Source organism: Rhinatrema bivittatum, chromosome 2 (genome assembly GCF_901001135.1).
Source record: "Rhinatrema bivittatum chromosome 2, aRhiBiv1.1, whole genome shotgun sequence".
NCBI classification, from domain to species: domain Eukaryota; kingdom Metazoa; phylum Chordata; class Amphibia; order Gymnophiona; family Rhinatrematidae; genus Rhinatrema; species Rhinatrema bivittatum.
Window position 1 is genome coordinate 264,849,517 of NC_042616.1, and position 15,465 is coordinate 264,864,981.

Sequence of the window (15,465 nt, forward strand, 5' to 3'; positions counted from 1 at the left end):
TCACAGGGCCATTTTCTCCCTTCTTTGGCTGCCGGTGGCACTGCAGGGCCTCTTCTTCTGCCGCCAGTTCCCGCCAGCTCCCGGAGTGCCAGCGGTAAAGCTGGGCCCTATTCTTTGCCACCGCACCGGCTCCAGGAAATGCCAGCGGCCCCACTGGCCTCTGCCACTGCAGGTTCTTACTTTTGCTGGTGGGGTTTTCTCTGCCACATCATTGTTCTGCGCTACCGGCAGGACCTTCCTGCCACTGGCAGTGGCACCTCTCCCCCTGTTGCCACCTGGGGTGGACCGCCCCCTCGCCCCCCCCCCCCCCCCCCTTAGTACACCTCTGGTCCCTAGCACCTCCTTTTTAAAGCGATCCCTCATTTTAATATTGGATCGCGAGCCCAAGACAGGTGGCTGGGCAAGCAATAGGAAAATGGGTGCTCAACACTGAGTGCCGGTTTTCTGCCCACATTTACTGCATCGCCCCCAAAGTGCATCATTCTCATATGGACCTACTAATTTACAGTAACTAAGTAGATCATAGCATCGAAAGACATTAAAGCTGCTTTCTTTTGCATGTCCCAGAATAGTAAAAGCTGCCTGAAACCTGTAAATGCATTTAATATTAAACATTAATATTTTAATAGCCTGAAATAGAAAATTAAATAAAGAGACCTTAAGGGCATATGACACATTTTAGAAACATCAAAGTTTCAAGGTTGAAAATCAGTGTGCTATCTTGCTGTAAGTACTTGAATCAGAGACTCTCATAGAAAGGACACTGATGGGCATGCTAGTGTCTTCAAGAGATACTATATTTAATAATAGTGTAAAGGTCCATGAAAATGTCATATATATATACACGTAGACCCACTCCTCTGACCTCCCCCACCCCCCAGGAACACACCCTCTCTCCATTCTGGAAAGACAGTGCAAGTACTTGGGCACATACTGTCATCCACAGGGATACCAGACAATGTTCAGAAGCACAGTTTGTGCTGGTACACTTGTGCACACCACATGGGACAAAATGCATTTTAATTAATTCACCGCTCTGTAGACATTTTGGGGGGGGGGGGGAGAGAACAGCTTAAAAATATGATAAAAATATTGCATTTTTTCCTCTTAATTATGATTCCTACCAGATAATTTTAGGTGGGATAAAGAAAGCCCTCCCCTCCCCCCAGGAAATGAAACCAATCATTAAATGGCCCGGGAAGGCAGCTGCAAATAAGCTTTTGTGAGTGTTATTGGCAGAGTGATTTATGACAAACCCAGCAAATTATAGGGAGAGAGATTAGTGTCTAAAAATTAAGAAAGCTAAAGCCTTGAGTAATGATGATTTTATCAGTCAGGTGAATATCACCGGGAGGGAAACCTTGGCTGTCAGGAGAACGTAAAGAAGGAACAGGGAGACGAGCTGGTGTCATGATCCTTGTCCATGCTGTATGTGTGGGTACAAAAGGGTCAGCAGTCAGACTCGGTCTTCTGCCCTCTCCCTGACTCCCTCTCACGCACTCCGGTAACAAGTTCCCATCGAATCGCCTTGCTGCCGCTCTTCTATGGACGGTCCTACAGTATATTAATTCCCAGCAGCAGCAGCAAACATCAGGAGGAGGAGCGGGAGGAAGCAGAAGCGGAGCAATACCGGCCGGCAGCCCCCCTCCACCCTGCATCCAGTCCAAGCCCCCTCTCTGGGCAGCTCGCGAGCATCCAGCACAACCCCACGCAGGCAGCCAGAAAGAAGGAGGCAGCGCAAGTTTAGCCGGGCGAGGGGGCCGAGCAGCAGTTGCGGGGCTGAGTTTTGCGGCTGCAAAAGCTGAAGTTGTTGCTTCTCCTTTCTCCTCCCCCCTCTGCCTGGTCTGCTCTCTTTCTCTCATGCTGTGGGATCCGCGTTTTCCTTGCCATCGGAATGGATAAATATGCTTTCTCTCTACTGCTACTTTTAGTTTTCCTGCTAAGTGGTAAGTGAGCGGTTTTTCATCAGCAGGGTGGTTTATGGCAGTCTTCTTTCCAAGGTGTATCTGGAATGTACTTGTGAAGAATTGCTTAGTTGGAGGGGATGGATCTCTCTCTCTCTCTCTATATATATTGTAAACCATAACTAGAACGCACCACATATGTATATTTGTTGTTCAACCACAAAATATTAGGAATCATTCCATGGATACCTCTTAATAATAATAAGCCCGAGGCGGTGCAAAGCATCATTGCCTTTTTTTTTTTTGGCTGACACTGTTTTGGATAGAAATACAGATGCTATTCATTACTCCCGGGGAGGTTAACGCGGGGGGAGAAGCAGTGCTTGTACAGTTCGATCTGCCGGAGTCCCCTTCTCTCGCCGGTATTCCATGAGGGGGATCCTGAGCAAAAGGACACCTCTCCTCCCTCCCTTAGCAAAGGGAAATAAGAGGAGATTGGGGCCGCTCTCAAAGAATCTCGAATCAAGGGGTTCACTTTAATTCCAACATGTTGTTAGGGGGGGGAGATAACTGGGAAAACAATGTAGCAGAAAATCTAGCGACTGCTTAAATCTGCTTCTTATCTTCTGCGCTGTTGGAAGTAATCGTGGGCTAACAGAAAAAAGACCGAGCAGCTGAATGTTGCTGAAATGCAGTAGGAAAGCTCCTTACAGCATCGATGGTGCTGAGGGATTCAAGAACACGTCTCTGGGAATTTGCCCTGGGAAAGGAGAAGGTGTCGCCAGATCCCCTTTTATTTTCCTCGCCTTCAGCTAGTGAATTTATCTTTCTTTTGGATATAATGATTGGTGTCTGACATTTTGTTAATTCATTTTCCTCTGGAGTTCTTCTTTCTGTTGCTGGTGCTCCTAGTAGGGCTTGGCAGGACTCGAGGCTACTGAGGAAGTTCGGAGGCTCTGATGACAAACAGCACAGGAAAGCAGTCCCCCAAGAACGATAAAACTTGATTTCTGTGGGAAGAGTGCATGGCACTATATTTACTTTAAATGAATCAGACAGAAGTGGAGTCTGGCATCGGGTCTCAGGGGCTTTGGGAATGTTCGTGGTCAGTTCTTCATCGGGTCTGGGGCTTTGGGAATGTAAAGTTATTGTGCCCTGTAGTCAGGATGCCTACGGGCAGTAAAGTATTAAACGCTTTACTGCTAAAATGCAGTTTTATTATATGTAAATGAAGGATCCGCTTTTCAGATTTGGTTGTCCGAACATGTTTGTGGGAAGGGGGATTTAACTGTCCCAAAGTTTGTCGGCTGTGTTTGGTCAGTTTTCGGTGCAGAAAGGACCGTAGGCAGCCTCTTGTTAAGTGACAATTCCCTGCGGTGCCGGGCTCCGCAGCCAGTGATGCTACAGGGGCAGTACGGTGACTTTCATTTTTCTCAACAGGTTTCAGCCGTCAGTTAATGTCTTGCTGGAACTTGCGAGGGGACTGTTAGCCAAGTTTCTGGCTATATTTTTTGTTTTCTCATTTCCGTGAAAGCTGTTCCTAAGTTTGGTCTAGGAAAGAACTAAGCAGTTGTGTTTCTGAACCTTGCCGGTTGGCTATAGATAGACAGAAGACAAACTTTGCTCTCTGGAATGCTCGTGAAATCCCGAGAGACTTTCATGAAAACCTGGATGCTGCTTCCTGGGCCTGTGGCACTGAATCGCTGCTGAAGAGGAATCTCCAAGGGGTGCGCACGTGGGGGGGAGGGGCGTGTGTAAGGATGGGGGGGGGGGGGGCCCTGTGTGTGTGTGAGAGAGAGAGAGAAGGGGCGTGGTGGACAGCAGGCTGTGCTGCATGGGTAGCAGATTGACTTTCTAGGGAGGCAGCAGCCACAATAAACTAAACCCTGAACAAACTGCAGGGTGTTTCCCGTTTAAGAGTCCGGTGGAAACCTTTCACCTGATGGTTCTGAGCCGGACTTTCTTCCCTCGCTCTTGGTCGCTGCTTGGCGCTGGGGCAGTGGTGAATCAGTGCTTGTACTTTGAATGATTTAGTATCGACTTTCCAGCAGTAATTAGCCAAAAAGAAAGCATAATCAGAGGACAGATCCAGCAGGTTACAGTACCCCCCCCCCCATTTAGCTTTCTTACCCGCTGCATTAGGAAAGCGATTTCAGAGTGCCAAAGGAGTTGTCTGCAGCTTGGGCCGGGCTCAGAACCTGTGATTCGACATCGAGTTTCAGAGGAGGTGGCGCCGGGGCTGGGACTGCAGCTGCACGGTCCTTGGGAAGGTTCCGGCTGCAATCCGCGTTTCATCTCCCGCATCGCTTGCTCGGTGCGCTCAGTACATACAGCGCAACCTCCAGAGGCGTGAGGCATAGATCGGCCTGAGGGTGGCAGCACCTTCAGGGCATACGATAGGGAGTGCTAGAAGAGCGAAAGAGACATGAAAAGGAACTCCTCAAGGCTGGGCTCTCCATGATCTGCCTAGTCATCCTATATAAGTATACATATATATTGTTTAGCTATATGTGGTTTTTTTTTTTTAAATTGAATGTGCATATACATTACAATTAAGGAGATGTGAGAGCCTACAGTTAGAATATATTTTTTGTTTATGGTAAATATGAAATGAAATATGAACATGGAGAATTTCTCCTTGGTGCCTGAGGATGGCACAATTAAAATACAGCAAGAAAAAATACAAACCACCAGGGGGTTAGAAGTTACTGTAAATGGGGATTAAGAAAAAGGCGGCCAAAGAAGAAAATAACTAACACTTTAACAATCTTTCCCCCCCCCCCCCCATAGTAAAAAAGACTTCCTAAAAGAAGATAGCATTAGCACATTGTGGGGATAGCAGTCTGCCCACAATAGTTTACCATCATCACCCTTATAAAAATCAATTTTATAATTAGTACAATATTTAGAAATATATTGAGATGAGTAGTCATTAAAAAAAAAAAAATCCAGCAAATCTCCTTTATTCTATTCCTCTTGATGCCCGCTGCTTTTCCAACTCAAAGGTGCCTGTTTCAAAGGAAACAGACACCCTTGAGTTTGATGATTCTCCTCCACAGTTTACCACTTATGGAGCTTTTGCATATAAGTAAAAATGTAGTGAAGAAGACATTTTGGTGGATTTTCTTAAACTTGCTTGAAATTCATAAATTCCTCTGCAGTGAATTTATTTATTCTCTTGGCTCTGATGTCAGACTTGATCTCATGCAAACTGCATATAACTCATTCCGATTCGATTTCGTATTAGATCCGATCACGTCTAATCTTTTTGTGCATGTACAGAAGAATTACAGGGGAGCAGTGCTAAGAATTGGAAAATATTTTGTTTAATTACATTTTGGTATTCATGGGGCCCTATCCCCAGGGCACCACATAACAACAGAGGGGCCAATGCAATAAGGTGTGCGTTAAAATGGGTGTTCATATTGAGTGCCCATGTTCCTAATGCACGCACAGCCATTTTTCCTGGGCACCTGATGTAATAGTAAAATAAGCTGCTGCGTTAAAAAGGATGCACTAGGGAAAAAATTGTGCATCCCTAGTGCTCAAATGTATCAGGCACCCAGGAGACGTCGCTGTGGGTGAAATTGAAAGTCATTTTGGATCTACAGACAACTTTCTAGGGGAGGGAATGGAGCATAAATATAGTTATAATCGGAGCAAAATAACTTAAAACAAAACATACCTTTTAATGCACTGATCTCTACATTTTTCAGATTGTGCCTTACGACAAACGCAGGCTTGTCAGACCATTTGTGAAAGCCGTATTAATTATACGTTTTGTCTGATAGAAAGCTAACTCAATTTCATTAGTGGTGTGACTTATTGCTGCAAGCCAGCAGGAAATATTTCTGGTCTTTTTTTTTTTTTTGTATCAGTCCAATTGTGCATATCTCCTGGCATTTCTTTACCCGATGGTTAGTTTGTATTTTTACATGTTGGAAATCTCTCAGGGTTGGAGTTAAATTTGCCACGTTAAATAGTGTGCATTGGGCACCTGACCATTTTCTGCATGGGGGGTAATAGCTAATAGCTTCATGAACATGGAATTTAAATGTGATTTGCGCTATCGGCTCCTCAGTTGTTTGGGTGCACATTTTGGAAGCTCTAATCTTCATAGTACATCGGGTGCTAGTCTAGCATGTCTAAATGTGTGTACATCTGTGCGCTAGCCTGGGTGCACTTTATTGCATTGGCCCCTAAGTGTACTGTGTATGGGCGCACTGTCGTTTGAAAACGATACATAAACACCAGCCACGTTTAGTTTTTCACTTCATGTTCTTTTCAAACTTAGGGGGTCATTTACCAGGTGGATCGCATGCGATAAGGGACATTTTGCACGCAAAAAGTCCCTTATTGCATGCGATACCAAGATGGGGGCAGAGTCGGGGGCGACATAGTGAATCCCGCGGTAAAGGGGGGTGGGGGGGGCGAAACGGGGGGCAGTCCTGCAATAGCCAGCAGCGATCGCACCAAATAACTACACCATACAGCCAAATACACCGACAGCCAAATAACTACACCGACAGCGAAAGGTACACTTGTTTAACGCTGTCAGTTTCGCGCCATCAGCCCCAGTGCTGCCCCGACTCCTCCTCTTCCGGGGCTGGTGCCGCCCCGACTCCGTCCCCATCTTGGTATTGCACGTGATAAGGGATTTTTCACATGCGAAATGTCCCTTATCGCGTGCGATTCGCTTGGTAAATGGCCCCCTTAATGAAAGAAACAAAACACCATAAATACCTTCATTTCATTTTATTTTGGGGTTTTGACATCCCATAATGATCTGAGCATATGCTAAATGGTTTTCGTGCATACTAAAAGCATTTCAGTTGTGCCAGAAGTTGAAAACCAAACCAAAAATCAACAAAAAGAGAAAAAGCAACATGAAACAACAACAACAAAAATCTGACACAAAATATAAAGGTTTGTGTTGCACACTTCTAGCGGTTAAATGAATGAATCAAAACAAAACCGAAAGTGCATAAATAATATACAGAAGAAATGACATTTTTAAAAAATGATTGCTATTAAGAAAACATGGGGCAAACTAAGGAGAACACAGTTAAATAAATAAAAAAAAAGGCTCCACACTGAAAGGCCTCTAGAAATGATGTCCTGAGGCATCACTGGGCCACAGTTTCCCACAGGTGGAAGGAGCAGTGTGGAGGGCAATTTTCAAAGCCATTTGCCATGGTAAATGCTGAGTTAGCTGGGTATACTGGCTGCCAGAAATTGCCCCATTCCCTGCAGCTACAGAGCATGCTCAGGGTTCCTCTGCACATGAACCTTTAATGGAGTGAGGGGAGGTGTTCCCAGAGCTGCGTTCGAGTGGGATTGGAAAACCAATCTGCATACATTGTATTTTCCATAGAAAGTTTACCCTACACAAACAGAAAATGCAAAGCCCTTTAAGTACTTTGTACCCACTCTGTTGGGTTTCTTTCATACTTTTCTGTTTTTTTTTAAACTGATCTCTTTTTCTGGAGAAATAAGACCCCTCATAGTTTTGGAGGCTCTTCCTACTAAGCCACTCCGACCGCTTTCACCCTAAGTAAATGGAGCTCTGTGATACTGAGCACAATCAGAAACCTGTGCAGGGGCAATCATGGTGCCTCTGAATTTATGAATGCAATATCAGGAAAGAGCCAAAGAGTGACCTTAAAGGGAAGACATTTCGAAAAGGAGCAGTTTACTTAGGGAATAGCCACTGCTATTAATTGCATCAGTAGCATGGGATCTTCTTAGTGTTTGGGTAATTGCCAGGTTCTTATGGCCTGGTTTTGGCCTCTGTTGGAAACAGGATGCTGGGCTTGATGGACCCTTGGTCTGACCCAGCATGGCGATTTCTTATGTTCTTTTAAGGCATAGCCATCATCACTAGGCACTCAGCTTGTTTTCCATGTAGATGTCAAAACGTATGAAGTCTGTCTTTAGGCAAAAAAAGAAGGAACTATAGGAATAACCTATTCCCTGCCTGATAACCGCCCCATACCCAGCATCTGCCCCCTACTTCCCACCCCCAAAATCTTCCTCTTGCCTTTCTCATTGCTAGGCACAGTATGTAAAAGATCTAGTGCACAGGCCCAGAAGCTCTCCCTCTACCCTCTTCTCTACGATTTTGATAATTAAATAACTTAGCAATCAGTATCTGCAGCTTCCTCCTCTTCCCCGTGAACAATTCTGTAAAAATACATATTTGACATGAACCTTTTAAATATTTACATTGAAATAATCTCTGTCCTACATTCCCACGCAGCTGTCACCAGGGAGTCATCCTACGTAACCCGGAAGGAGGGAACCACTCAGTTTGGTCCCATTAGATGTACCACGGCTTCCTCCGCACCTTCCTCTTCCCAAGTTCCATCCATGCGGAGACAGGAACCTCCCCCCCCCCCCCCTCGCCCCCTCATATGGCAGGAGGCAACTGCTGCAAACGTTGTGCATCATGGTTGTGAGTTGCTGGGCGTGCACATCAGCGACCTCTCTGGTCAGAAGAGCCTCCTGTGCAGCAAAGCAACCACTGGCCAGTTTCAACCATCCCCCTAAAGCTATCATTGAAATGGCCCCATAGCATCATTCAAGTCAGTTCTTCTATATGGGAGTGAATTGTGGGGGTCGACACAGGATGGGACACACCTCAGTTTCTGTAAGCATGCCCTGCACCTACGCAAACTCCCTCGGCAATGGGTGCAAAGCAGAAGTAGGATGATTTCCCTTTGTACTCGCTGTAGAAAAATAATATTCAAATTCAGGTGTCGTCTCAGTAATGGCAACACAAACTCCCTCTGCTACCAAGAACATTGTGAAATAATACTTAACCCTGTAAAAAACAAAACAAACCCCCCCCCCCCACATACAGAAACTGTAGACCTGACCTGCCATACCATAGCATACTAACCCTAACCATGAAGGGGATCATTTTCAAAGCCACTTATACACATAAAACCCAACTTCATTTACATAAGAGGCTCTTTGCAAATAGCCCCAGCGGGGTTGTGGGTAAAAGTAAGCATGGAACGTGATTACATGTGAACCTTTATGTGCACTCATGGTAGACGTTCTTGGGGGGGGGAGGATAGGACTCACAAGCGGAAATCTGAATTTTCAAGCCTGCACATAAGCTTTCATGCAGAAGTTATGTACTAGCAGGAGTAGCTTTCTGTGTGCAACTTTTGTGCATACCAAGGGACTTTATTCTGGCATTTTCAAAGTGGTTTCATGTGCATAAAAGTGGCCAACTAAGGAGAACACAGTTAAATTTAAACCTGCCAAGTACCCAAACATTAAATAGATCCCAAGCTACTATTCCTTATTGATTAATAGCAGTTTATGGACTTCTCCTCTAGGAACTTATCCAAACCTTTTTTAAACCCAGTTACACTAACTGCTGTTACCACATCCTCTGGCAATGAATTCCAGAGCTTAATTATGCATTGAATGAAAAATAATTTTCTCCAGTTTGTTTTAAATGACTCCTTTTAACTTCATGGAGTGCCTGCTAGTCATTTTATTGCCTGAGAGAGTAAATAACTGATTTTACTTTACTGTTTCAGAGTCCTTTCATGACTTTATAACATGCGGCAGCGCGCATGTTATAAAAATCGGGCATAGATTTGCTCACGCCAGGTTGTGCGAACAAATCTACGCCCGCGCAATAAGTTTTAAAATCTGCCCCAGTATTCGAGGTGCGGTCTCACCATGGAGCGATACAGAGGCATTATGACATTTTCCGTTTATTCACCATTCCTTTCTAATAATTCCTAACGTTCTGTTTGATTTTTTGACTGCCACAGCACACTGAACCAACGATTTCAATGCACTATGACGCCTAGATCTCTTTCTTGGGTGGTATCTCCTAATATGGAACCTAATATCATGCAACTACAGCAAGGGTTATTTTTCCCTATATGCAGCACCTTGCACTTGTCCACGTTAAATTTCATTTACCATTTGGATGCCCAATCTTCCAGCCTCAAAAGGTCCTCCTGCAGTTTATTACAATCCACTTGAGATTTAACTACTCTGCATAATTTGTGTCATCCGCAGTTTTGATTACCTCACTCATCGTACTTCTTTCCAGATCATTTATAAATATATTAAAAAGCACCGGTCCAAGTACAGACCCTGAGGCTCTCCACTGTTTACCTTTTTCCACTAATTTAATCCTACTCTATGTTTCCTGTCTTTTAACCAGTTTGTACTCCATGAAAGGACATCGCCACCTATCCCATGACTTTTTACTTTTCCTAGAACCCTCTCATGAGGAACTTTGTCAAACGCCATCTGAAACTCCAAATACACTACATCTACTGGTTTACCTTTGTCCACATGTTTATTCATCCCTTCAAAAAAAAAATGAATTCAGCTTGTTTTCAGCTCTCAGCTACTTTCCTATGCCTTTCATGTCCTCACTAGTTTCAGCTATTCTGTTCTTCATACCCTGTCCTGTCTCCAGCTCCTTTCTTCTGTCTCTTACCCCACACTCTGCCACATCTTCCCCAGCCCCATTTCAACCATCGCTCATCCCTTCACAAATCCATCCCTTTCCACTCTTTCTCATGCCCTCTCCAGACCATCAGGTCCTTCACACCATAGCATGATCTGTCCCCACCCTTTAGTACCCATATCTCATATCTACAGCCCCATCTCATATTCCCCAGCCCATTTAATATTTCCTCACTCAAACTGTCCCATCCAATTGTCATGTTCTTATTCCCCTCATCTGTCCCCATTCTTTCCCCCACCCAGTCTCTGAGCATCTTCTCTCCCCTAATCTCTCCCTGAATGTACATTCTCCTCACACATCTCTCTCTCCCTGAAACTAATATCTGGGAGTCCCTGCTTTCTCCCCTACTAGACTTGGAATCCCTACTCTCTCCTCCTCCCTCCCTACTCAATCTGAGAGTCCTCCTCTCCTGCTCCCATCTCTGAGTCTCAACTCTCCTCCTGCCCAGTCACGGAGTCCCTGCTTTCTCCACTCAATCTGGGAGTCCCTGCTTCCCCACCCTCCCAATGTAGGCAATTTAGGATTCTCCAGTCTCTTCTCCATCCCCCCCCACCCCAGTCAGGAAGGCTCCACTCTCTCCTCTTCCTCATGCACAAAAACCTGGAAATCCCCATAATCCCCCTGCCCAATCTTGGAATATATATTCTCTGCCCCTTCCTTCCTAGCCATCCACAAATCTCCTCTTTCTTTGTTCCCACTTGGATCAATGACAAGCTGTTTGATCTGCATGGGGATAATATAGATATAGCACCATACTGTTCAAACAGCTTGTCATTGAACTGTGCTGGCATGAAGGAAGAGGAGAGGTGCCAGTACCGGGGAGGAGGAGTGGGGCTGAAGGGGAGAAATAGGAAGAGAAAAGCTTAAATCTCTGGGGAGAAGTTGGGATTTGGAGCACTGAAAACGAGGTTTGGGGCTGTCCTGCCTCCACCATGTGCTCTCTGCCTCTTCATGCTCAGTAGCAGAGTCGTCTCCTTGTTGCTGCTCCTCGTCTGTGCCAGCCCTGTGAGGATGCTCAAAACTGGCGGCTGGTGCTTCTTGTGTGCTGATTTTTGTGCATCATGAAATCGGCATAGAGGAAGTGCTTGCCTGCAGCCCCTTGAACAGACAGGAAGGAGTGGCAGCATAGGTCATGCCCAGGTGGAGATGATATAGCAACATGGGGCCGATATGCCACCCAGCAACCTTTCACGAGGAAGATCTGAAAGTTATTTTTCATTGCCTGTTGGGCACCCACATGACTCAGAAGGCAAAATGCAGGAGTCCAAGGAAAAGAAAATTTGCCGATGGATGTAAACAATTGCAATAATTGCCCCTCAAACTTTGTGCCACCTCACATTCTCACACACGGTGCACAAATGATGCCGGGAGAACATGCACATTTAAGACATTTATCAGATATCTGCAATCTTCCCTGCAAACGCCTTACTAGGCCAAAATATTGTTCTATTAAGAATCCTAAAGTGTAATTTTCTAAATAATATATTGGTCACAGCTCTTCGTACCAAAGCTCCACCATCATATATATCTTCACCAGTTAAACTGCTCTGTAAATTATGCGAAAGACAGAATATTTAGAATTATTATGCAAGAAAGTATACAGTCTAGTAATTGACATTTTATATTTCCCGAATAAATGAAGAAGACATTGAAAAGATCCGTTGGTTTTTGCTCTACTAACATGTGTCTGGGGTGTTGCAATATAACTATGTACTTGTAAATACATAAGGTAATCACTGTTCCAGAACTGTAATTTTTGACAACAAATTTCAAATGAATGTGTCTCCCCTGTTTTGTAAATTAATAAAAGGTTGTATATTCACAATACCCAATTGTTGTAACATTTGAAAATGCTTATTTAAATGACCTGGTGGGAATTGTGGTTTTAAACAGAAAGACCTACTCCAGCCTAGCCCTAATAAATTCTTAAGGAAATACCATCCCTTTTTAATGGTTATCACCAACAAAGATTGAGAAATATGAGATGGTAATGAGGAACATTTAGCATGTAATCTATACGATAGACTATATGGTTCTTCCAAAGAAATTTCATACAAGCCTTTACATAAAATAGTCGCATAAAATTTCATACAAGCCTTTACATAAAATAGTCGCAGCCAACCTTCATCACTACTAACCCCCTTTGATCTCTCATCCCCTTCACATTTCTTGCATTTCTGCACCCTCCTCACAGTTGCGCCCTTCATTCTTTTCATGTCTTCCCCCCCCCAGTGCTTTACCCTCCACACCCCCTTTCTCTTATGCCCTCCTGATGTACTATTATCAATTCCCCTAGAGATGTACCTAGAGATATTAGCCCATTAATGCAATCTCTTCTCATAAGAATTCTCACGCAGGTTAATATATCACTGCCTTTTAGTAGGCAGATTTCTTGTATATAGCTTTCTTGTATAAAGTTACTTTCCGCATTGTTTTCCCCTTGCATTTAAATTGATTTGTCACTATTTTATTAAGTTTAAATGTTTTATGTAAAACACTGCTGCTAATATCTATATTTATATAGCGCTGTTGTGAATTATTGTTTAATGTGAACCGATATAATGTTACTAAACGACTGTCGGTATATAAAAACCACAAATAAATAAATAAATAAATTAAATCAACCCTTGAATTACCTATCAAATTTGAACAAATGTTAACAATACTAAAGGAACCATTTGTAATATGGATAATATTTGGGGTATTAAAATCATTTAAACCAAGACTATACAGCCTTTCAAAGACAAAGGGAAGGGTTTCCAACTTTAAGTTTCTTTTTAAATTCTCGTATTAACAGGGGAACATTAAAATGATACATATTTGGCCTACTCTGTACTTGAATACCTAAATACTTAATAATAGCCCCAGCCCACATTAAGCGGAAAACAGGCCATGAATCTTTTAAATTCTACTCCAAAACCATAGCCTCAGATTTAGTCAAATTTAGCTTTAGCTCAGAAAATGAATCATATATATATTTTTTTAATGCTGTCTAACACTAATGGTCATCAGAATATCATCTGCAAAGAGCATCGTTTTTAGTTCCTGATCCCTCACTGAAACACCATTGATACATTTATCTGGTTTTAATTTAAGAATGAGGGGCTCCAAAGTAAGAATAAACAGAAGGGGTGACAAAGGGCATCCTTGTCTGATTCCTCTGCCCAATGCAAAAACCTCAGAAGAAGATCTGTTTATTGATATAAATGCTTTGGGACATTTATGGACAAAGTTTATAGCCGATTTTATAAAACCTGTGAAACCACATTCTTGTAAAACTGAGTGAAGAAAACTCTATGACCTCTAGCAGCAAAACTACCATTGGGTCTCTAAGTTTAACCTTCTTACAAGTTTCCAATGTGAGTAAAAGTCTACAAATATTCAGTGCTGATTTTCTCCCATGCACAAAACCTGTTTGTTTAGGAGAGATCAAGTGTGGCATAAACAATTTTAGACAATTAGCTATCAACTTAGAATATATCTTTATATCTTGATTTAACAAGGAACTAGGTCTCTATGAACTTGACTATGCTAGGTCTTTATTCAGTACAAACCACAAAAATGTGACCCCACAAAAACCCCCTTGAGATGCACACAGAGACCAAAACAAGGGTACAATATTAGTATGATATACTCTGGTGTTCGGCAGCACTTATATAAGCAATAACTGTATATTGGTTATAACTCAAATGAAAGTGTTTACCGTTTTTAATCTAATTGAATAGGTGCAAGTTTTCTCAAAAAATGTTTATTTTATTTTGCTTTGTTTTTTATAAAAAATCATATCTCTTAATAAGGTGTCTTATAACCCAATGCTTTCTTCAAATGATCAGTCCAACTCACCAACGTGTACAGATTCCCTTCACTTATCTTGTTATGCTGCAGTATAAAACCATCACTATCTCGTAACTATCGGGATTCAAGCGAAGAGTTGGGCCGTCTGCCGACACTGATAATGTTTCGTCAGGGACTAGGAGAGTTGTCCAAAGTCATGGTGACTTCTAACCGCCATTCCTACTGTCGGACTGAGTTATAACCAATATACGGTTATTGCTTATATAAGTGCTGCTGAACACCAGAGTACATCTTACTGATACTGTATCCTTGTTTTGGTTTCTACTTGTGTGCCAGGTCTTTGCCAGGCTTGGGTAACACCTCTATATTTGTTACTTTCATTGTCTCAGGAATAACTTCCTATTCAATCATACAGGTAAAAGATCTTTTAAAGGAAATAGCACACAATTTTAAAGTGCTTTATAAAAAAGAATGATGGAAGACCATCTGGACCTGGAGATTTGGGTAATGGTAAATCACAAATTATTTGACCAATCTCCTGTTCTGTAATTGGCCTGTTTAACCTCAGCAAATTTTCTACTGTTAATTGAGGAATATTAAGATCACAAAAGAATTCTTTTATCCTTCTTTCTTCAGTTCGTTCCTCAGTATATAAATGTTTATAAAACTTCCAAAATACTTCCCCAATCTCTACTACAGTGGTAACCCACTCTTTCCTGTCATTTTTAATGCCCCCATAAACTTGGACCACAATTGTACTTTTGCCAGGTTGGCCAGCATGCGACCAGACTTATTGCCAAATTAAAATAATTTATGCTTGAAAGGAAAAAATGTTGCCAAAGCTCTTTGATGAATGATTTAGAATCCACTAAGTATTTCTAAATCTATCAGACCACTCTACAGATTGCAATCTGTTCATTTGAGTTTTATAATACTGTTAACCAGTTTTCTAATTCTAAAAGATCTTTATTCTTTTTTCCTCTTTTTGGCAGCCACATAGCTCACAATTTCACCTCTAAGCACTGCTTTGGCTTTGGCTGTTCCCAAAATAAGATTTTATCGGCTATAGGCTGAGCATTTGCAGCTGCAAAATGATTTCATTTTTCCTGTAAAAATGATTTAAAGTCTGGATCATTACTCAGCCAACCCGGCATTCTCCAGTTACCATAACAGCCAGAATCACTATGCATGCCCATATGGCACAGAACGGGCAATGATCTTAAATAAGTAATGATTCCATTTTAGCAAAAAGAGTAT

The 15,465-nt window shown here is 42.8% G+C and overlaps 1 protein-coding gene across 2 annotated transcripts in view; it reads left to right on the forward strand.

Moving 5' to 3' along the window:
* Positions 1 to 1,380: 1,380 nt before the first annotated feature.
* RAMP3 (receptor activity modifying protein 3) overlaps positions 1,381 to 15,465 on the forward strand; it is a 349,358-nt gene continuing 335,273 nt past the window's right edge. Inside the window, exon 1 of one of the 2 annotated variants that reach the window (XM_029589477.1) lies at positions 1,381 to 1,946. In XM_029589477.1, coding sequence (XP_029445337.1) covers positions 1,895 to 1,946 — 52 coding nt within the window. In that variant the 5' untranslated portion in view covers positions 1,381 to 1,894. The remainder of the gene's footprint in view (positions 1,947 to 15,465) is intronic. The other variant, XM_029589476.1, reaches the window with a different exon arrangement.